We start from the raw sequence: 21,930 nt of genomic DNA on the forward strand, positions 1-21,930 counted from the left end.
CCCCGCTGGGTTAAGTGAAATAGCAGTGTGTGGGAAGGAAATAAGAGGCCCATAGTTTGGTGTTTAACCAATGTCCCGTGTGGGTCTGTAAAAGTGAGAGGGGACAAAGCTCCTATATAGCAAGGGTTAAGACATAGCTGGTGGGAACGTTTCCATCAGGGCAGCTTTCCATTTAAAATAAATAAATAAATGCTGGCAGGGGTGGATTCTGACAAAAGTCTAGACAGGAAAATATTGCTACAACCATAAGATATTTTAGCTGATTTCACAGAAACACTTCTCCAAACTAAAGCATTAAGAGCTGTTCAGCTCTCTTTAAAACAAACACAAAAAGGAAAAGAAAAAAAAAAAAAAAACAAACATGTCACGCTTCAGTCCTAAGCCTTAACATGTCACAGCCACTAGTGCAAGCCCTGTGACAGCCCTTTGCTGGGGCTGGCATTACTGAAAGTTGTTAGCCTTAAATATGCTGGTCCTATGTTAGCCTAGAGATGCTTCTTGACTCATGGCATGCAAGTGTAGGTGTGGGAAGGGGGGTTGGGGGAGAACCTCCCAGCTCTCTGTGCAGTCGGCTGCTTTACTGACCTTTACTGCAAGATGTAGGACCTGTATTGGGGGGGGGGGGGGGGGGGGGGGGGCGGCTGTGTTTGTTGGGGTTTTGTTTGTTTTTTTAAATAAACTTTTTTGAAGGAGGGGAGGTGGAGGAGGGTTTGTTAAGTTCCTAGAGTCCTGTTTTGCTGTGTTCCGGATTGGTAGAGAGAGAACGAGCCCGTAAGAATGAGAGAGTGGCTTATTCTGTTGTAGCAGAACTCGCCGAGTCTTAGTGGAGAAATTACCTGGTGGTAAATTTGCATTTTGTGTTGGTGCCAGAGGCCAAAATGTTAGCAGGGAAGGGTGTGTGTCGGGTGAAGCAGTGGAAAAATTACAATGAGCTTTTGTCAACGGGGTTGAATGTAGGGCTCCTCACAAGGGAAGCCTGGTTTATTAAGAAACTTGATCTCTCCCTGTGAGATCATATGTGAAAAACAAGTTGAGCCATGTCTGAAGGCGTTTCCCCACGGAATTTGTAGATAAGGATGGTTTATACCTGCGTGTTCCCAGCACAGAGAGGCCAGTTACATTCTGCAGCTTCCAGAGGGAATAAGCCTCCTGAGGAGTACAGTTATTCCAATTTTCTTGTGGTAAGTTTATCGAAAAGAATTTTTCTTTCTTTCTTTTCTCCTCCTACCCCCTTTAAATCTCAGTTTCCCCAACTGTGAGGTGTGATATGTGTGGTTTTCTTCACCAACAGACCCGGGTATCACTACTGAGACTGCAATGGCATGGTGGAAGGCCTGGGTAAGTAGGAGAAATGCTGAAGTAAAACACCTTGACTTATAAGTTGCATCAGGCACCGTGTGGGAATGAAATGTTTCCCCTTAAAAATCAGCCAGACCTATTTACTGATTTTTCTGACTGTAAAATAGCTTTCAGCGCTTCCAAGACCTCGATTAAGGAAGGTGTTAACCTGATTTCTGGCTTTAAGAGGAAGAGCAGACTCTCCCTGGGCCTTCGGTTGAGAGTGGTGCGGGGGGTGTTTGTGCACTTTGTTCCTGGGGAGGCAGTACCGGGAAGCAGCAACGCAACGCGGCTGAGGTCTGCAGTAGGTCTGAAAGCTGCAGGCTCTTCATCTGCTCCCTTCTCTTCTGGCAGTGAGCTCAGGGCACTGGCCTGTCCCCGGTTTGGTCCCCAGTTGTGCTGGCAGGCTGTGGTCACGGGGGAGATGTGGTCGAGCCGCAGTGTCATTTTCCTTGGTGGGTTTTTAATATTGCAATGGCAATGTGGACTTGGACACCCTGCCTGTCTGCTAGGAGCCGGAAATGCTGTGTATGTTCTCTTTTAAACTCTTGTGGCTTTGGGAGGAATGTGGCAGGATGGGGGGCTGCTCGCGGGGTGTGCTGAGGCAGCCTCCGGGGTATGGATCAGGTCAGGCAGGAGGCAGTTCTGGTGATGTTCATAGCTCTGTTGCTGTCGATGGCGGCTCTCCCATTAGCCTGTGTGGAAGGCCACGTTTACCCTGGGGCTTTATCTCCTGATACCTATAAGCCAAGGTCTAGAAGAGACCTGCTGGAGACATGCTATGGAGAAATAGTGGCAGAGAAGTCTTCTTCCCCAGCCCAGTCCCCTGCCCAGCACCACTGCCAGCAGCGCACAGGCTTTCTCTTGACTGCTTTTGTGTCATCTTTGGAAAGATTAGTGTCCCCCCTTCACCTTGTTGTGAAGAAGGCTTCGTGTTCCGGCAGCCTGTGCGAGGGGAGCGATGAGCAGGGGGACTCAAAGGGGCCTCTGCTGCCATGTGCCAGCAAAGGTGCCCGGGAAGTGTGGGAGAGCTGTCCTGCGGTGTATTACCTCGGGTGCAATACCGCATACAGAAGTGAGAAACCACTTTGCATGGCCACGGCCATTTTTCAGGTTCTCAGTTACAATTTTGCAACAGTGAGGTGGAAACTGGAGGAACAAAACCAAAACAAAACACCTTGGAGGCTGGGGAATATCAAGCTAATTCCTACTTCCCTTCAGATAGACTTCAGATAGGAAACTTCTCCTGATCTCAAAACATATAATGATATAATAGTCTTTTGAAAACTTAGAGTGAGAAAAGGAAAAGAAGAAAAGCCTTGAAAGCTCCAGTGATCTCTTCCTTGTTGGTGTTGTAGGAGGTGGAGGCATGAAGAGAAGGTGAGAGAGTAAAGGAAGGATGGTAGAAAATTGCTGTGGTTTTCCAAACCCTTTAGCAAAAAACAGAGTTCAAAAGCAAACAGAATGAAAAAATGTGAAACTTTTTCTGAAACATTCCACTGAAAAAAACCAACAGTAACCTCACCTGTCTCCAAATTCCAGCTTTTTGATAAACTACTGTTTAGGTTTGAAAATATTTTGATACGAAAACTTTTAATTCCCTACCCCTTCATTTATAGGTAAAACTTTTCAGAGCATCAGCTGTAAGGTACGCTGATTCCATTGCTTTCGTGTCAATTATTCGTCTTCACAGGAGCATTACAAAGATGCCTTAAGTAGTTTCAGGTAGGTGGGATCAGTTCATTTGGGAAACAAGACCAAACCGAACAGGGTTACTCAGGAAACCTGTTGTGATTGTACCTGAGCTGGAACAATTAAATACACAGAGAATGAGGCATATGTGTGAGTCATGAGTGTGCCGCTTGAGCCAGGATGGGCTGTGTTTATCGGAATCGGTACCAAAAAAAAGACTATTGTTTAAGTTGTTTCCGCTGCCTCCAAATGAAAGCTCAGCTTTGCACTCCCTCTTTCTCTGAGTCACCGGGCACAGGTCCAAAGTGTTTCTTTCACCTGAGCCCTTCTGTGCAGCTAGAGAGGATTGTCCATCTTTTTCAGAGCAAAGTCAGATGGTTGAGCGTAACCTGCTTTCCAGGGCAGGCTTACTTCATGTGGAGCAGAAAAGGAGCGCTTGCAATGGTCCTACCAGCTCAGCCAAATCTCCTGCTTCAGACTGATGACAAACTTTTGGGGGTGGCAATGCTTTAGTTTGTCATTGCTCTTTCTCCAGTGGCAGCTTCACCACGGCCAGTAGTCAGTGGGACTCAAAGCTGCATCTAGTGAGAAGTTTCCTGTTGACACTGCCCGCTCTGCAGCTGCTCTCTCCGCTGCGAGCAGCGTGTGGTAGCACAAGAGGCTGTCTCTGCACTTGGCTGTAAAGCAAAGTTCTCCAAAGGGAAGACCTCTTCCAGATCTTCCTGACTGATGAACATATTGCCTCTCCTGATATCCATCATTGTCTCTTGCTTGCTTGTCGCTGCTCCCAGAGCTTGGCTGGCAAAGGGGCCAGCATGCTATCGGTAAAGCAGTCAACAAGGACACCTGAGGTGGTTTGCCCAGAGCCAACCCGAGCATCTGTGCAGCACAGGGTGGATATGCTTCAGCTGTGGCACGGGGCTGGACCTGACACTTTCTGACAGGCACTCCTGAGCGCACAGCCATTAATTTTCCAGCCTTTCACTAAAAACCAGGAATGCAGGCGCTGAAGGGAGTTTCCACAAGCTTTTCTACCTGGCAAGGATCGCTTGAAGCCTTTTTCTCTGGGGAGGACTTGGATGAGACTCTAGGAGGAGAGGGATAGAACCCTCTAACACAGCAGCAGAATGGATTTGCACTATAGCGGGAGGCTGCTGGGTGGCACTTGGTAGTCCGTGTTACACAAGTCAGATGGGATAACCGTAATGATTCCTTCTGGTCTATAAGCTCTGATCCGAAGGTGTTTTTATCTCACTCCAAGGCCACCCCCATTGAAAAACCCATCAAGTCGTACTGATATCATTAGTTCAATATTAACCATATCCCTGCAAGTAAATTTATGAGAGTACAGTAGTTTTCTGGGGCGACTTAAATCTCTCAGCTGCTAAGGAAGAGAAAATTCTGTCCGTTATTGGAATAAAGGAGTGTTGACTCTCTATGGCTAACTACTCACGCTCCCCTGTTGATAGGACCTTATTGTTCAAGATGCGTCAATGTATTCAAGCCAGTCCCTTGACTAATAGCTTTTGTTAAATTCAAGCTCTTAACCCTGGGTTCTGTGTGATGGCCCCGCTACCTCGCGGTGACTGAAATAAGTCTCAGCATGTCTTTCTGTCCTGGGACTTAAGCACTGGCATGCCTTAAGGGTCTGTCTGGAGGATTCCTGTGTAGTTGGCCCTTGGTTGAGGGGAGAACATCAAACCTGCTCTTCAGGTCCTTCAGGGTAGTTTCTTGGCCCAAATCTTTCCAGCAGAGATACTTCCTTCTTGAAAGCAGCTGTGTACAAGTGAAGCAGCAGCAGGAGAATAAATCTGCTACCTAGAAAAATGGTCTGTGAGAGCATGGCTGTTCCATGAAATCAAAAAAAAAATATGGGTAAAAACTACCCTGCACCAAACCACCGAGAAATGCAGTTCCTAATAGCAGTACAATACGCTAGCACATGTGTTATGAAGTGTTGTATTTAACAGGTGAATAAGAGAGCCTAGCCCGCTCAGCTTTTTCTCCCAGACTGCCTGCACCTAACGACTCTTGCAGCAGTGTCAGCCATGCTTTGCACTTCACGTTTCTGCCGGGAGCCAAAGGCTGGCAGAGGCAGTTGGAGGCAGGGAACTCGTGGTCTCTTCGCAGCTCTGCTGAGACTCTTTGAACCAGCCCCTCCACTCTTCTGTACCTTCCCCATGAATAATGGGGAATGGACAATGAGTAATACTAATTTACTTTCCAAAGTACTTTTTCTTCAGCTGATGAAAAGCAGTGGTGAAAAGTCCCATATTTTTCTTCTTCTTTCAGAGTGAAGCAGAGGGCAAATCTGTGACCGGTGCTTTAAACTTTGACCCCACACCTGATGCTCAGACTCTGTACAAAGCCATGAAAGGGCTTGGTGAGTTGACTACAACCACACGTGTAAATCCTATGTTCTGCTTATAATCGCTAAGTTAGAAGCCGTTCCTTAAAAAAATTGCAGCCAGAGATACCATTTTTTAATGTGGAAAATTAAAAATTAAAGTTTTCTCAATACATACTTAAACTTCTACATTATGAAGGCGATGAAATAGGGAAGGTTGTCCGAATACTTGAACTGGGATCTTGGTCTAGTGTCAGCTTACTCTGCACTGTGTTTATGGCTTATTGTTGCTCTCCACAGGGACTGATGAACAAGCTATAATTGATGTCCTAACCAAGAGGAGCAATATGCAGCGTCAACAGATTGCCAAATCCTTCAAAGGACAGTTTGGAAAGGTTCATTCAAAACAAGGCCATATTCAGTCACTCTTTCACTGTGTGCAGGATGTAGTAAACGGGTGTACAGTTCATCCTACAAGCATAGTGTAAACAATATGCTGGTCTTCTGCAAATAAGTGGATTAATATTTATTTCTAAGACCTGGAGTGAATCTGTGAAATTATTTTGGTTTTTTTGCCAGAAAATCTGGGTTTCCCCCAAAGATTTTAATTTTTTTATAAATTGCATTTTGACCGGAACTATTTTTTAAAAATCCATTTTAACTTAAAGTGTAACTTCTTATTGCTTTCAAAGCTATAACAAAAATCGATACCTCTCTAAGTGGCATTTTGAGTAAAAGTACTGGTTTGGTTTGGTTTGGGGCCCTTCTAAATGCCAAAGAAAGTTCAATTTAAAGACTTATTTAATTACAATTCTTTGGAAAATCTGAAAATGAAAACAAACGGCGGTTATTGACAACCATGTTTTGCTGTGGCTATCTTTCTGTCTTTGATAAAATCTTACTTTTAATGGGAAAACTCTTCCGCCAGCCTTGCTCTGGAGCTAGTTGTCTGAGAGTCACAGTTAAAGAGGGGGAAAGAAGGAAATGTATTGGGAAAGAGCAATATAGGCCCTTACGTCAGCACAGAAACCGGAGTCTCCAATGACCCTTGCTGGAAGAGGGACTGCTATGCAAGGGCCCAAGAACGGGAAGCAAATGGGGGGGAGGGGGGGGGGAGGGGTTCGAGTATGGGACAATGAATAGAGTGCTTGCATCCCACTGAAACAGGGTGAGCCGTACCCTAACAAACCTGCATTGTAGGGAAAGGAAAGTCTGAAGTCTGTCTTCAAACAGACTGCGTGCCTGATTCTGCACAAGTCCTGGGTGCGTGTTTCTGTGCAGGCTTTGGGAACTGGCTGTCTGGAGCTACAGCCCTTCACCCCCTCTTCAATTCAAGGCCTTCAGCTGCCTGGTTCTGCTCACTGAGTAAAGGAGGCTGGGGGGAGATTTTCATCTTCCCTACTCTGCTGCAGAGTTAATTAGTACCTGCAGAAGCTTGAGCAATGGGACAACAAGGAAGGTGGAAAGCCGCAGACAAATCCCGATTTGGAGATAGGTCAGGGCCTTTGGAGTTAGGTCCCAGGACCTTTCCTAATACTGAATACTGTCGTTCAGCTTCATTGCTGTAGGCCATGGGATGGAAACAGCACCAGGCAGTAAAGAGGTCTCCTGAGGCTTTTTATGTAACCGCGTGGTGTATGTTTAACAGGACCTCATTGAAAGCCTGAAGTCTGAACTGAGTGGCGACTTTGAGAGGCTCATTGTAGCTCTCATGTACTCCCCATTCAAGTATGACGCCAAGGAGCTCCATGATGCCATGAAGGTAAGCAAATTGCATGCTGATACCTAAGTAGCAGCATGAATCCAGTGTTTATTTCCTGTAACTGTGCTTATTAATGCAAGTGATAGTAACTGGACTGTTACATGATTAAGTTTTTTATTAGCAATAGCCTTTGAGAAATAGCTAATTGTGCTATTAATGCATATCTGGGGGAAAATGCTGCTTAAGTATTTAGGGGTGTATGAGTTTCTGTACACACGTCTCAGCCTGGGGAAGGCAACAGCAAAACTAAACTCAGCTTTGGCAAGGAATGAACATCCGCAGATGACGGTTTTCAGTTGAATATCTCTTTGCTGCTTTCTGCAGCGCCTCTTGTGGATGGAGCTCAGTGACACAAAGCTATTGTGCTGGTGCCCCCCCTGAGACGTGAAACCCTTAAGAAACCAAGGAGTGGTTACGAGAGAGTCAGTCTGGGCTTGGCTGGGATCTTACCTATTGATACAGTATCTTTTCAAGTTTCAGATGCAGAGAGGTCTATTAAAATGGACTGACTAGGCAAGCATTGGTCAACCCACATCATAGAATCGTATCCCTCTAACACTCCCTGTTGTCAAAGATCTAGATCCAGAAAATCATAATAGAAGCAAATTAGGCACCTCAATAAAACAAACCATGTTCAAAACAAATGTGCTTTGTGTCTCCAGCTTTCATCCTGACAGTTTCTCACAGCTCAGCATATGGCCTAACACTTTGCTGCCATCCGACTCCTCCCTTGACCATACTTCTCTAGCAATAAATTACACTCCATGACTAGATGTCTTTCCCCACCTTTATTTCTCCACTATGTTTTCTATTAAAGGGTGTAGGAACAAGTGAAGATGTTATCATAGAGATCCTGGCATCCCGGACAAAAGCGCAGATCAAAGAGATAATCAAGGCGTACAAAGAAGGTAAAGTACCTGGGGCTCTAATTTGTGTGGTCAGAGCAGTGTGTGACTGCCTGGTTGCACAGCAGGAATGGGGTTACCCACCAGCACTGGCAGCAGGAAAATGGGATTTTTAAAAGCAAGAAGGTGCACCTAACTCTGCTTTCAGCCTGGCAAATGGAACATGGCGACGCAGAGAGAATTTGAAAATCCCTTCCTAGCTCTCCATCCAGATAGAGGAAAAGGTCAGCTTGGTCGCACAGGCTGTTGTCAGAATACAAATAAAACTATAGCTATGGACTTGTTTGGGTTCCCCCCCCCCTATTAAATACAGTTTAGATGGGAATTTATCAAATATGTATTTGTAAATATTTGGTATGTATTTGTAAATATTTGGTATGTCTTTGGTCCCTTAGAGCTAATGTTAGAGATACAGTTTGTGTTTATGCCTTGGACATCAGTGGAGCCAGCGACTCAGTCAGATGTGAATGTTGACCCGGGTACCACTGAGGGTGTGAGCTGATCTCAGCCCTGTTTTTGTTCCCTAGTGACTTTCTTGACTAGTGTTAGGCTGTCGTGTGTCCTTGGGTGACTGATAATATCCTGACTGTATCACCCAAATAACATATCCTTCCCTTCTCCTTCTCTTTCCCTTGGGTAGAATACGGTTCTGATCTGGAAGAAGACATAAAATCAGAAACAAGTGGCTACTTTGAACAGATTCTGGTTTGCCTCCTTCAGGTAATGCTAGAGAAGAGAAACAAGGGTATAAAGATCTTCACATTTTTCCTCTTCCTTTCTGGAGAAGACATGCAACGGAAGAAGCAATACAGTCATGATCGCCAGATAAATTGCAGAGACTGCAGAAACACGTCACTTGGACCGGATCTGTGTTTCAGCTTCAATATGACTGAAGGAGGGCAACCCCCTCCCTTAGCAGCAGTAAGAGAGCTGGGAACCTACAGTCAGCTCTGCTGCGGGGAGACCTCACTCTTACATACGCGTAAAGCCACTGCGCTCTACAAGGGTCTTAGAAAAAACGCCCCTCAGCTATGGTTCATCACTCTTCCAGGGTCTGTGCCCTCGATGCTGAATGAATTCGCGTGTATTTATCCTATCATGTTTTCCAAATTTTCCTGCCTAGCAGCAGAATAACTTAGCAATTTTTTGGCTCTGCTTCATATGACTGATCCTGGTGCCTTTCAGTAAAGGAGCGTTAGCCCTTGTGCTGTCTGAAATGGTACTGCTCGAGTACTCTGCAGAAATAGATAGCTGAGAAGGATAATCGATCTTTGCGCAGAAATGTACGCTGTGATCCTTACATATGGAAGAATCTTCACGAGACAAAATAGTTACCTTTCTTTTTCTTCTCATAGGGTGAGAGGGACAATGCTACTCTCTACGTGGACACAGCACTGGCTCTCCAGGATGCAGAGGTACTGTCAAATGCCTGTGATCAGTGACCTGCCTGCACACTGCCTGTCTTCAGCTTTGCTTCAGTGGGCAGCAGAGAGCTGGAGCCACATTAGTTCGAGGAAGGGTGGTCTTCAAGTGGAAGTAACTTGAAGTTCTTCGATTTTGCCTGCACTGCTGAGCCTTGCTGTTCCAAAGAGGGGTGGTGAGAGCTGGGCTTGGCCTCAGCTGCTTTTCATATATGAAAGTATATGAGTATGGTGGAGTGGGACAACAAAGAATAGGGAAGAAACCTCAAGAGTATTGTTGGCTGCTCCAGCTGCTGCAGGATGACCGGAAAGGGTGAAGGTAGTGGCTGCTTCGATTTGACTAGAAAACACTGTTAAGGGTTTTCATAATCAACCATTCTGGGAGAGTCTAGTTCACGCTGGTTTAGGTTACTTCCAACCCCTTTACCCTAGCAGTGTCATAAGCCAGACTCTGTTCCTTTACCGGCTGCACACACAGAACATCTCTCTAACAACTGTGTGTTAAATTACAGACTCTTTATGCTGCTGGGGAGAAGATACGGGGCACCGACGAGATACAGTTCATCACCATCTTGTGCACAAGGAGTGCCACGCACTTGCTGAAAGGTATGGAGCAGAGCCCATGTTCCCAAGCCTCTGAAATGAGAAATCCCTCTCGCCAGAAAGAAGAGGCAGGGCTACAGATGGGAGGTCACAAATAAGTACCTGACCCTCTCTCCTAATCCTTGATCACTCGGTGATCAAAAGCTGCCTGTGAAGACTTCGTGCTGCTGAAAATCAAGTGGCTTATCTAGGAGTCCTTATACAGCGGTGATGGCTGGATTGTATAGCTGTTTTTATAAACTCAAGGAGAGGGAGAGAGAGACAGCCTCTTTCTAACCAGGAAGGAGCGTGCAGTGGACAGACCCGTGACTCATTTGATGTGGGCTCCTCTGGGAAAAAATCACCGAAAAAGGAGCTGGTTATTCGCGGCTGGAGAATCATGGGGTGCACCCTGCATTTCTGCCCCAGGTTCTTCTGAGGGCATCACAGGCTGCTGGGAGGGAAGACGCCAACCCAGCTCCAGCTAAGGGAGCCCTCAGCTCCCCACCACCCTATGCAGCGAAGACCTGGGCTTGTCATCTCAAGACTTTTGAGGCAGTCCAACACTCTGACTAACAGATTGTGTTATGTCAGCTGAATCAAAGCATATCAAGTACTGTGTAAATCAGCTGGACCTAAACTGATAAATTTAGCTGGTGATAAATTAGGTATGCCTGAGATTTTTCAAGCTGATGTCTTCTGAGGCTGTTTTCTAGGCCCTGGAGGCCAGCTCCCCCTTGTGTTTCAAATTTAATCTCCCAGGATCACTGAGAAAACAAAACACAAAAAAAATTGGTCTCATCTTTGGCTGTGTCTGCCTTTAAGAACTGAATTTCAACTAGTTGTTGTCAGGATGCAACAAATCTTTGGAACCAACTGTATCACCAAGCAAGGAATTTCATCTGTGCTACGGCAGCCTGTAGCTGAGTGTGATTACAGAATCACGGAATCATGGAGTTTTCAGAGTTGGAAGGGACCTCTAGAGATGATCCAGTCCAACTCCCCTGCCAAAGCAGGATTGCCCAGAGCACATTACTCAGGACTGCATCCAGGACTGAAAATCTCCAGGGAAGGGGACTCCACAACCTCCCTGGGCAGCCTGTGCCAGTGCTCTGTCACCCTCACCGTAAAGAAGTTTTTCCGTGTATTTGAACGGAACTTCCTGTGTTCTAACTTGTGCCCATTACCCCTCGTCCTGTCACTGGGAACCATTGAAAAGAGCCTGGCTCCATCCTCCTTCAACCCACCCTTTAGATACTTGTACGTCATAATAAGGTCTCCCCTCAGCCTTCTCTTCTCCAGGCTAAAGAGTCCCAGCTCTCTCAGCCTTTCCTCATAAGGGAGATACTCTGATCCCTCAATCATCTTAGTTGCCCTTCGCTGGACTCGCTCCAGCAGCTCCCTGTCCCTCTTGAACTGGGGAGCCCAAAACTGGACACAGTATTCCAGTTGTGGCCTCACCAGTGCAGAGTAGAGGGGGAGAATGACCTCCCTCGACCTACTGGCCACACTCTTCCCTCTGCAGCCCAGGGAAGCATATGTGGCCATTGCTTTCACAGGATCTGTGTTTTCATACAAGCAACACCTGTAAATATTGGGCACAAAATGCCTGAGCAGTTGCTTGGCAAAAAATTGAAGTTCTTTGTGTTTCAAACAGTGTTTGAAGAATACCAGAAACTGGCCGGTAAGAGCATAGAAGACTCCATCAAGAGTGAAACCCATGGTTCGCTTGAGGATGCCATGCTGGCTATTGGTAAGAGTGGCTATGTTTCCCTTTCTTTGTCTGAGCCTGCTGCCTTTTCTCCTGCATCAGTTGACTGTTATGGGACAGATCTGCTTTATAAAGGTATCAGGTAGGAAATAAAGTGTACTTTTTAGGTGAGATAAACTCGGATCCCAGGGGCACACTGAATTAATGGATAGCATATTGAATCTCTGCTACCTGCTGCCCTGGACTGGAATTACCATTGATTCTTACTGAGCCTTTTTGTATGCCTAGTGAAATGCACCAGGAACGTCCATTGCTACTTTGCAGAGAGGCTGTACCATGCTTTAAAGGTAAGACTCTTGTTGTAACGTACTTGTTTTCATACTGGACTTAACTTGCAACCTGGCTTCCGCCAATTCAAATTAGAAGAGCCAAGGTTTCAGTGAAAGCCAGCAAGTTTAGTGTTATTGTTGCAAGTAATAGCAGAATTCCTTCAAACACCGTGGGTAGAGAAGTACTCTTTAAGCTTGAGATACCAGGGGACTCTGGCTTTTCTGACTTAGGAGTCTGCAAGGAGCTCAGTCCCATCTTCTGGAACATGGACAAAAATTCTGGAAGACGCTTTGCTAGGAGGCTGATCGTGGTGGAGTTTTGCCCATAATGTTGCCTTAATGGACTGAACCACAATATTTTCTTTTTAGGAAGCAATTTTCCCAATGGCAGTATTAATGAGAGAGTTCCAAATGGGGATACATAAGGCATTTGTAGCTTGTGCTCCTGTAACTTAACTGATATGAAAAAGATGTCAGCTCTCCCAACTTTGTGGAAAGCTGAGATGAGTGATTATTTTTGTTATTGATGTAATCTTAATTTTCCTGTGAGGGATTAAACAATATTGGTTGAAGCCACGTGTTGTATGGGTGTTGCTGCAGAAAGACAATATGTATTCAGTGCCCACTTCCAACTCTGTAGCATGTTTGCTTCTGCATTTGACATGTGCAAGGACTTATAGCACACTTCCATGGTTGGCTTGTGGTATTGCCAGTGGCCCCTGGCAGGGGGGTAGGCGTTGGCCCTCCAGAAAGAGAAGCAGATGTGCTGCAGAACATGTGCCAAGCAATGTTTGAAAGCTGACTCCTCCTGTCCTGGACCAGTTTGTGACAGCTCATCCCTTGGACACCCACTAACATCACAGACTGATATATCTGTTATTTCAGGGGGCTGGCACACGTGATGGGACTCTTATAAGGGTGATCGTTTCTCGAAGTGAAGTTGACTTAAATCTTATAAAGGTTGAATTCAAGCATATTGCAGGAAAGTCTCTCTCCAGTATGATTCTGGTAAGCAGCATTTTCATACGATGGTTCTTAGCCGTCACATACATTCCTAGCCTGTCCAGCGCTGTGGGGTGCTTCCATGGTTGTTTTCAGTAAAAATGTCATTTCTGCTAAGATCATAGCTCTCCTTCGTTAGGCCTATTAACATCCAGCTCCTTGAGAGACAGGTATGCCTGAAAAGTGGGTCAGGTTGTATGCTCGGTAAGTGACTTGGGCAAAGCCACACCCAAGGAGAGGCTGCTCCAGGTTTTTCATGGACCAGATTCTGTATCCGTGTACTTCATGATCTCCTAGATGAATCTACATTAATTTAACCCTCCCTGTCACATTTTTTCCACGCTATTTTGTATTTGCTGTTTTCTCCTTTCTATATCTGCAGTCCTTAACTATGTCAAGTCAGTGCCATATACGTCAAAACAGTGCTTTTTGGTGGTGGTTTGATTTTGGTTTGGGTTTTTTCATTTGGTTGGGTTTTGCTGGGGGTTTTTTTTGTGTGTTTGTTTTTTTGGTTTTGTTTTGTTTATTTTAACTGACTTATCCTGAATGAAGGCCTGGTCTGTACTCTTGTAAGACAGGTTTATAAACTGAACCTTGTCGAAACGTATTGCAGCTTTTTGAGGTTTGAGTCTCAGCTCTGAGTGAATAACCCTCCCCTATTCGGGCTGAAACGCTGGGTTTTACCATTTGTCCTAAGGACTCTGGGACATTCCTCTCCCCCGGTGCAAATGGCACAGAAGCCCTCTCCTTAGCAGTCCCCATGGGAAGTCTGGTTCTGTAATGAAGGCCCCTTCTTCTAATTTACACTGTCAGCGTCTGTCATGTTGATTAATGATCAGTCTTCAAGGGTCTGTATGGAATATTCGTTCCTTCTGAGAAGTGGAACTGGCTTTACACCTGTCATCACAAAACATTCAAAGGGAGCAAGTTTTTTTACCTAGTGATATTCTCTGTAGTGCTTCTATAGGTAAATTTACCATATCTGTGGCTTTTAAAAAAAAAAAAAAAGTCATGTGTCAGAGGTAACTATCCTGCCCTTTCCCTTCCTGTAGGGCAGAGGATGCTACACAAATACCCAGGGACATAAAATCTGAACACAACAGGCTTGGTTGCTCTCGTTCGTGCTGACTTTGTCCATGCTGCTCTGTGGGATGGAGCCGTGATCAATTGCTCACCTGCATTCCAAAGAAAAGAATTTGACTTGATACATGTTATTTCAGGTGGCAGCTACAAGCCTCATTTCTCCGTTCACTTTTGATGGCGTGTCAGCTGGCAGTAACTCTGCTGAAGTCTGGCTTGCTCATTCCAAACTCCTTTTCCCATGTGGGCATATTCTGCAGACGGACAAAGTCAGCATTCGGAGTGTGCAGAGGAACTTCCACACTCACCTTTTTTCTTCTTTTTTTTTTTCTTCCTCCCATCAGGATGACACCAGTGGCGATTACAAGACAGCCTTACTGAATCTCTGTGGCAGTGACTGACAAAATCTAGGAGGAAGATGCTGACGTGGATACAGAGGAGAATTAACAGTGAACAAGAGTCTCAAAATGTATATGTAGAAAATCTTTCTGTCGATCCAAGTAGGGAGAAAAAGAAGATTAAATTAATAGTCAAGGTTTCCAAAGCTCTCTGAAGGATGTGGGTGCTCACTACACATTAAAAGCTATTCACTTTCCTAACAGGTTTTCAAACACGAGTGGGAATGTTTCTCTTTTGTTTCCATTTCATTCTGTGCGATTTCCATTCTCTTTTAACACACTGCGAAGGGTGGCACTTAGATATGAAATTAAAGGCTTTTTGAGCTATTGAGCCCTCTGTAGGTGTTTCACAAGTCTGAACAACCCTACAAAGCCTGGGCCGTCCTGAAGCCTTGCTAAACTTCACTAGGACAAGCTGGTATAGCACCGACCATTTGCTGCTAGCAGGGTGGGTCTGGAAGGAGTCCCAGACATTAATGGGGCTTTAGGGCATGGGTCAGTACGGAGAATTCGGTCCTAGGGGGGCTGGTTTAGCAGCCTTATCTGCATAACTTCAGTGGGGGGTCCCCAAGGAGCAGGGAATGGCAGAGCCAAACTGGCTGTAAGCATGTGAAAGTTGAAAGCTGTGTGCTTGATTTCCCTCGGGCTTGTGTGAGCGTCTGCAGCAGGACACCGGCGAGTTCAGGGAGTGACATCAGTGTCAGAGTGTGGGGAAATAAAAACTAGGGCAGATGATTTGGTTTTGGTGAAGATAGGATATCCTGCTCTTGGGAGCAGACCTGTTTCTGCTCCCAGTTTTACCATAACTTCACAGAGGTCGGTGGACTCCCTTGGAAATTCCTCCCCACCTCCGTGACTGCACCTACCATTTGCTGAGTGAGGCCCCAGATTTGGACAGTGATACAAAACAGGATGAAATGCTTTGAGAAGCTCAGGTCTGCCTTGATGAAGGATTCTCGGCACTTAAAGCAAGTCATTGAAATGTGTAATTACCAGAGGCCTTTGGTTTTGGAGAAGTAACTTTTCTGATTGAGTGGGTGAATTTCCTGGCCGAGGGGTGGTTCTTCCCTTGCACTGCTGAAATGAGCAGGAACTGGTGCAGTGAGAGTGGCGAATTCAAAAAGTCTGAGGGAGGCCAAAACCCAGAGCTGGGGTCAGGGTATCTGCAGGTATCTATCTCCGGGTAAACATGAAGAGGAGGAGGTGTCAGTCTCTGATCCTTTAAGTGCTTGTGTTTTCAGTGATATCCCAATTTCTCACCTGAACTACAATGAGTTGGAGACACGTCTCGAGACTGAGCATCAAGGGGAAGTTCTTCACGCCGATTTTGGGGGATGCGGGCCAGCTGCAGGTGTCAAAGGATCAGATATCACAAATGCCTTCTGCTGGCCCAGAGGACCCACTTGATTTTTTTCGGAGAGCCGCCTATTCTCGTGGACAACGATGATCAGCCTTCCCCTGGTTTTGCTTAAGAGCGGGTTCGGGCGCTGATTTTTCAGCGAGAGCCTTCCCAGGACCGGGGATGGGATGCGGCTGGGGAGAAAACCGTGCTTACACCACCATCTTGTGGGTGACAGCCTGCCTGCAGCGCGGCCGGCGGGACCGCGGCGGGATGCTCACGGACCCACGCGGGACCCCGACGCCTGTGGGGCCGAAGAGGGAGGGCGAGGGAGCATCCCTGTCCCCCTGCGCCCCTCACCTCCCCACCGAGCACCCAGCCCAGGGCTCCAGCGGGAGAGGTGCAGGACAGGCACAGGGTGGTGAAGTTCGCTCCCCTTTAAATAACGCACGCCTTCCCTCCCAGCTGATTTAAAATCCGTAAGGAAGGGGTACAGAAGGGGTGCATTTGGTGGCGGGTGTCCCCCTTCGTGACTCCAGTTTAGGGACTCTCCCCCTGCGGCCACTTGGCTCCGGTGCGGCTAAGAGGCTCTGCAGAAATGCTCTGGTCTGACCAGATCCGTCTGATGAGGCGTTAGGGAAAACATGAGCCGTTCCCCCAGTGTTCGGGGTATTATTTTGGAAAGGCCCGATGGGAATTTGTATCTGCCTACACGGGGAGTGTGCGTGATTTATGCGGTTGTACTCACGATGTTTGCCTTTCCTGAGGTTGGACAGGCAGCGAGGGAGAGGTAATCCCAGCTTGGAGGGACTTAAAATCTCACTAGAAAAGCCTAATGAGATACCTCTTCAAAGATATTTTAATTCAGAGTTGTCTGTCTGCTGATTTCGCTGAAACTTTTGTGCTTATACCATGTCCGGGCTCCTGTGGTTGTTCTCAGGTTATTCAGGTCAGAGGTTGGCCTTTCTCCCTGGCCTGTGCTTAGCACAGTGGGTGAGGATTAGAGCTGTTTCAGTGTGATTGTGGTCCCAATTTATTAATAACAGCTTGGGAGATGTAAGGTGAGTTGTCCATAGGCTCACAGGAGATCAGTAGTAAAGCCGGGAAGCAGGAACAACTGAGGGAAGCTGATTTTATCACCATAATTGCTGGGAAACAAAACAATTGTAAAACATCGATAAAGATTTAATTACATATTGATTGCTGCTAAAATGTTCCCTGGGTGAACAGGCGCTTTAATAAAGCGGAATCAATTCCTGAGCTTGTTCTAACCAGTCTTTTCCAAATGCAAATATTGACTTAGGGCCTTTCTATTCATTCACAGTTTAATTAACGTGATTTTATTGCACAAAAATCAAGATAAACGCTCAGCAAGGAAAAGGTAACAGGGGCAATGTAAAAAATGGCCAGGACTGGCGCAGGCTGCCTGCTGCCAGCGTGCCAGCCTCTTTCCACCTCCTGTGCTGCAGGGGGTCTCCAGGGACTGTGCTAATGCCACCTTGCTGTCCCTCCCTGGGTGGCTGCTCTGTGTCCTCGGACGCAGCGCCCACGTGCTGGGAGCTGTGCCAACGGGCAGCGTGGTGGGGTGTAGGTCCTTTAGCTCTCTGCTCAACTCACACCCAGGCGTACATAGGAATGGTTGACTCCAGCTACTAGCCGTGTTCCTGACGCTTGGGAAAACTAACAAAAATCTATTGCAGATATGATGCCAACGCACATAAATCGTGTTTAACCCCTGACAGCTCCCATTCCAGAGAAAGCTGACTTTATATAGTGTTGCTTAATCCTCCCAGCCACCCCAGTGCAGATGTGGCCTGAAAACCAGAAGGCTGACCACAGGATCCCCAGGCAATGCCCAGCCACAGACAGGCAAAGGCTCTGCTTCAGAGGTGTCTCATCACTCCCAACTTCTGGAGAGAAGAAGAAAAGTTTGGATGGGTCTGGCTTCACTTGCATTTCTATTTTGCAACAGTTTGGAGCATTTTTGGTATAAAATATATTCAAGCATTTAAACTGAGGTTAAAAAAAAAAAACATTGTTCCTTTTGGGAAGTGGAAGAAGAGAACAGCAAATATCTTACTTGGGCAAAGTGGGAGATCTCTTTCCTGTCTCCCTATGCTTAGGAATGTGTTTTAAGGGGGGGGAAATAATCTGAGAAGCATGTTCACTTTTCCCGGTTCCCTATGGTTTTCCCGGCGGTGCACGGAGGCACCCCTGGGTGGTGTAGGCTGTTGAGCTGGGGCTGGTGTGGGGCAGGGCAAGAGCCTTGCCTGAGACACCAGAGCTGGCAGTGGGGCATCTGTGAGGCAGACAGCACTTCTTCTCTTCAGAGCAGAAGGTGGGTTTGCCAAAACACTGGATGGCACAGTGTGTTGCCCGGGGGGGAAGGGGAGGTGGGTCATGCTAGCATGGATGGTCCCGTTAGTTGCTCTGGGGTGGGCTGAAGGGAGGCTTGAGGGGAGAGCATCCTCACTGCTCGGCAGATGGGAGCCTTTCTGAATGGAAACTGCTGATTATTTTTATTCCCAAGTTAATAAATTAATGGTAAATTAGTGTTGATTTATTAATGTAATGTACTGCAGTGAGGAAATACTGCCTGACACAGGCATCCAGATGGGATAGTGGAGTCTTCTAGTGTTGTGGCTTATTGCCTGGGTTTCTTGAAGGAGTCTGGTTTGCTGTCAAGGTGGCCATCTAATGGCAAAATTGTAGACCTTCTTTGGGACCTATTGGATGGTATCTCCCTTGCAGGAAAGATAGTACCAAACTGTAAGATGCTGAGATGGGACTGTGCCAAGGACATAATAGGCTTTCCTTTAACTTCTGCCCTGAACCCGAATGCCTGAGCTGACTCCAAAGGCTCTTTGCTTCTTTAGTAGTTGGGGTCGATAAGTGCAGCACATCCCTGTGCCTGGGACATCGCAGCAGCACAGAGAGATTTTGTTTGACACAGTGCAGCGACCCCTTCTCCTCAGGCCACATGTAAACAAGAAGGTCACTCCAACTCTCAATCGCTCCCATCGCTGCAAACAATACTGGCCTTGTAAGTAGTTGTCGTTCAGCCTTCTGGTGTCATCCGTTTGAACCCAAAGGACTCATCCCTGAGGTTCCAAGAAATTGTCATTAGAGAATTTGTTGTTTACGAAAAACTTTATGTTAAGCTGCAGGAAAAAATTAGTACTTTAAGTTTTCTAATCATCATCTAATTGTCATCTACTCATCAGTACTTTAGGTTTTCTATCATCTTCTGTCCTCCCAGAAGATGATAGAAACAGTCAGCCCTGGGGACCTGGGCTCCTGTCTGTTTGGAGGAAAGTATGATTTGTTCAAGCTGTGCTTCTGTTCTGCCAATATCCCTTCCTGTTCCAAATCTCAATTAGCCATGGTGCGTCAGCATCATCCCTTGGACTGCTCATGTCTGTTGGAGGCTTAGGACTGGCATTTCTGACCGAAAGTTGTATGCCCAACGCTTAAGGGTGTAATTGGTGTGGGAGTTCAAAGCTCCCAGGGACTTTATCCCATAATACTTAGTATTTCTTTGAAACTAGAAGAATGCACACAGTGATGTTTTTCTATGACATCTAAATCATGTGGATACATCCCAGTGGTTTTATAGTCTTGAGAAACCTTTTCTGCATTATTGGCTAGATAAAAGTACTTATTACAAAAGAAATGCAGATGTCCGTAGATTCTGTACATGCAGGGATCGAACATTCGGAGAAATAAATAGCTCTGGGTCTCACAGAGGAACCAGTGCTGTTCTCCCTGTGGTAATGAAGAACAGGATATGTTGTAGGCACAATATTATTAATAAATAGTGCGCAATGCAGTACAAATCTGTAATTCAATTTAGGATTTCAGCTGAAATTGCTCTTTGGAGTTATAGATGACAGTGAGCTCTGAAATTGAGTTACAGTCCAAGCAGGAACTGAGTCATGTGTAGCAATGTTCTAGGGAAGCATAAAATCACAGTCAGCACTGGGCAAAATGTTATTGACAGTAGGACATTAGCTGAAAAATGGCATTTGGTGGACATAAACGGAATTTTAAAAAGCTTAAAAATGAATGTCAGGCAGAAAAATAGGGGGGAAAATGAAAGTCAACATTTCCATGTATTGATTTTAAAATGGCAACTTTATTTTAAAAACTATTTCAAGCTGAAAAACAATTATCAAAAGCTTTCGTTAATCTGAAGCTGAAACATGACATTTTGGAGGGAAGAAAGTTGAATATTTCAGTTTGCCTGAGAATATATTTTTTTACTTTCTGAAATATCTCCTAAATTTCTATTTTAGTTTAAGCCAAAGAACCACAATTTCCCCTTTGGTTCATTGTTTAGCCACCAAGCTGAAAGATCCCTTGTTATTTTAGCCCTAATAAAGGCTGATGTTCTTCAAAAGGGAGGGAAGAGTCATTGCTTTAAATGTCACTAGCAATCTTCTCCCATAGAAAAGATCGGTGTTGTGGGGGGTAAATTCTGCGTTTAAAAGGATCCCAAAAGGTCTAGACAGGAAGAAATAGGAAGAGTACAGCTGATGCCAACTTCTAGCCTTGCCAGAACTTCCTATCCAAAGCTGATGAAGCACATCAGAATCACCCAACAGCTTTGCTACCTTCCTGGGTTAGTCACTTGCCTTTCCTTTCCACAGTTGCCAGGTCTTCACCTTAACCTTACTTCATTGCTTTGCTCGGAAGCAACTATGACACACAAATATGAAATATTTTTGTAAGAAATGCAAAGTCATGGTCAACTTTCTAGTTTGCAGCAGAAAAGTAGCAAAAGGAAGGTGCGGAGGTTTATTCACACTCTGTGCTGAACAATTCCAAACACAGCTTACTGTTCCGAAGTTTATAGCCATTTAGAATTCTTTTTCCCTAACCTAAAATACTAGAATAGTCGTTCAATGTTCTGGTATCCTAGACTCCAAAAAAAGATGCTTTACTAAATAAACAAAGCTACTGCTGTCCCTACGATCATATAAATCACTCCTACTAATTCAAGAAATTCCTGCTTAAATGCAACAGGATCTCATGGTTGTCCCCAGGCAGTCACGCTCTCAGCCTTTGCTCTCTCCTTGCAGGCAAGGCAGAAAAAGGTTTCAGAGTCCATGCCACACACATGGAGTATTAAGGGCTGAGTCTAGGGCTGAAATGAAGAATGTCCTGCAGTCTTTGAAAATCATTATATAAATGAGAAGGCTCCAGGGAGACCTTATTGTGGCCTTTCAGTACTTAAAGGGGGCTTATGAGAAAGGTGGGGACAAACTTCGCAGGACTTGTTGCGATAGGATAAGGGCTAATGTGTTTAAACTAAAAAAGGGAAGATTTAGACGAGATATAAGGAAGAAATTGCTTACAATGAGAGTGGTGAAACCCTGGCACAGGTTGCCCAGAGAGGTGGTAGATGCCTCATCCCTGGAAACATTCAAGGTCAGGTTGGACGGGGCTCTGAGCTACCCGATCTGTTTGAAGATGTCCCTGCTCATGGCAGGGGGGCTGGGACTAGATGACCTTTAAAGGTCCCTTCCAACCCAAACTATTCTATGAATCTATGAGAAATCCACTTATTCCTCAGTGCTTGTCATGCTTCTGGGACTGAAAGAAAATCCCCGCACAAGCCGGTTTTCTGCTCTGCGGACATGATAGCTCTGGATTTCTAAGCCAGAGCTGTGTTACCATGAGTAATGTGCTAACCTTAAAAGCCAGGTAGAGATAGTTCTTTAGTTCTCAGGGCTGTCTGTAATGAGGTTAAATTGATTAATTGCAGGAAAGTGTGCAGATTCCACTACAGAAGCTCTTAAATAAATAGGATTTTCAAGCAGTAAATCACAAGGTCGGTTTCTGCTGAAGCACCAGATATTGTCCACAGTCAAACGGGTGATTCAATATGATGCACTTTGTAAGCACCACACTAAGTCTATAGTTCCGTTCTCTTTCATCTAGATCATTCTGTAAGAAATCCACAGCCACACTAATTATCTCTTCTCCTGCTGAGTGTTCTGGAAAGTCTGTTCAGACAACTTA

At 45.7% G+C, this 21,930-nt stretch overlaps 1 protein-coding gene across 1 annotated transcript; it reads left to right on the forward strand.

Moving 5' to 3' along the window:
* The first annotated feature begins 1,300 nt into the window (after nt 1-1,300).
* Nucleotides 1,301-14,783, forward strand: ANXA8L1 (annexin A8 like 1). The gene is made up of 12 exons (XM_082486356.1): nt 1,301-1,338; nt 5,323-5,413; nt 5,678-5,772; nt 7,026-7,139; nt 7,957-8,047; nt 8,685-8,764; nt 9,400-9,459; nt 9,978-10,071; nt 11,705-11,800; nt 12,047-12,105; nt 12,973-13,095; nt 14,514-14,783. The coding sequence occupies exons 1-12, from the start codon at nt 1,318-1,320 to the stop codon at nt 14,568-14,570; spliced, it is 981 nt and encodes a 326-aa protein (XP_082342482.1). The 5' UTR covers nt 1,301-1,317; the 3' UTR covers nt 14,571-14,783.
* Nucleotides 14,784-21,930: the final 7,147 nt, after the last annotated feature.

Source organism: Vanellus vanellus (genome assembly GCF_965231255.1).
Source record: "Vanellus vanellus genome assembly, chromosome: 7".
Classification (NCBI taxonomy): Eukaryota; Metazoa; Chordata; class Aves; order Charadriiformes; family Charadriidae; genus Vanellus; species Vanellus vanellus.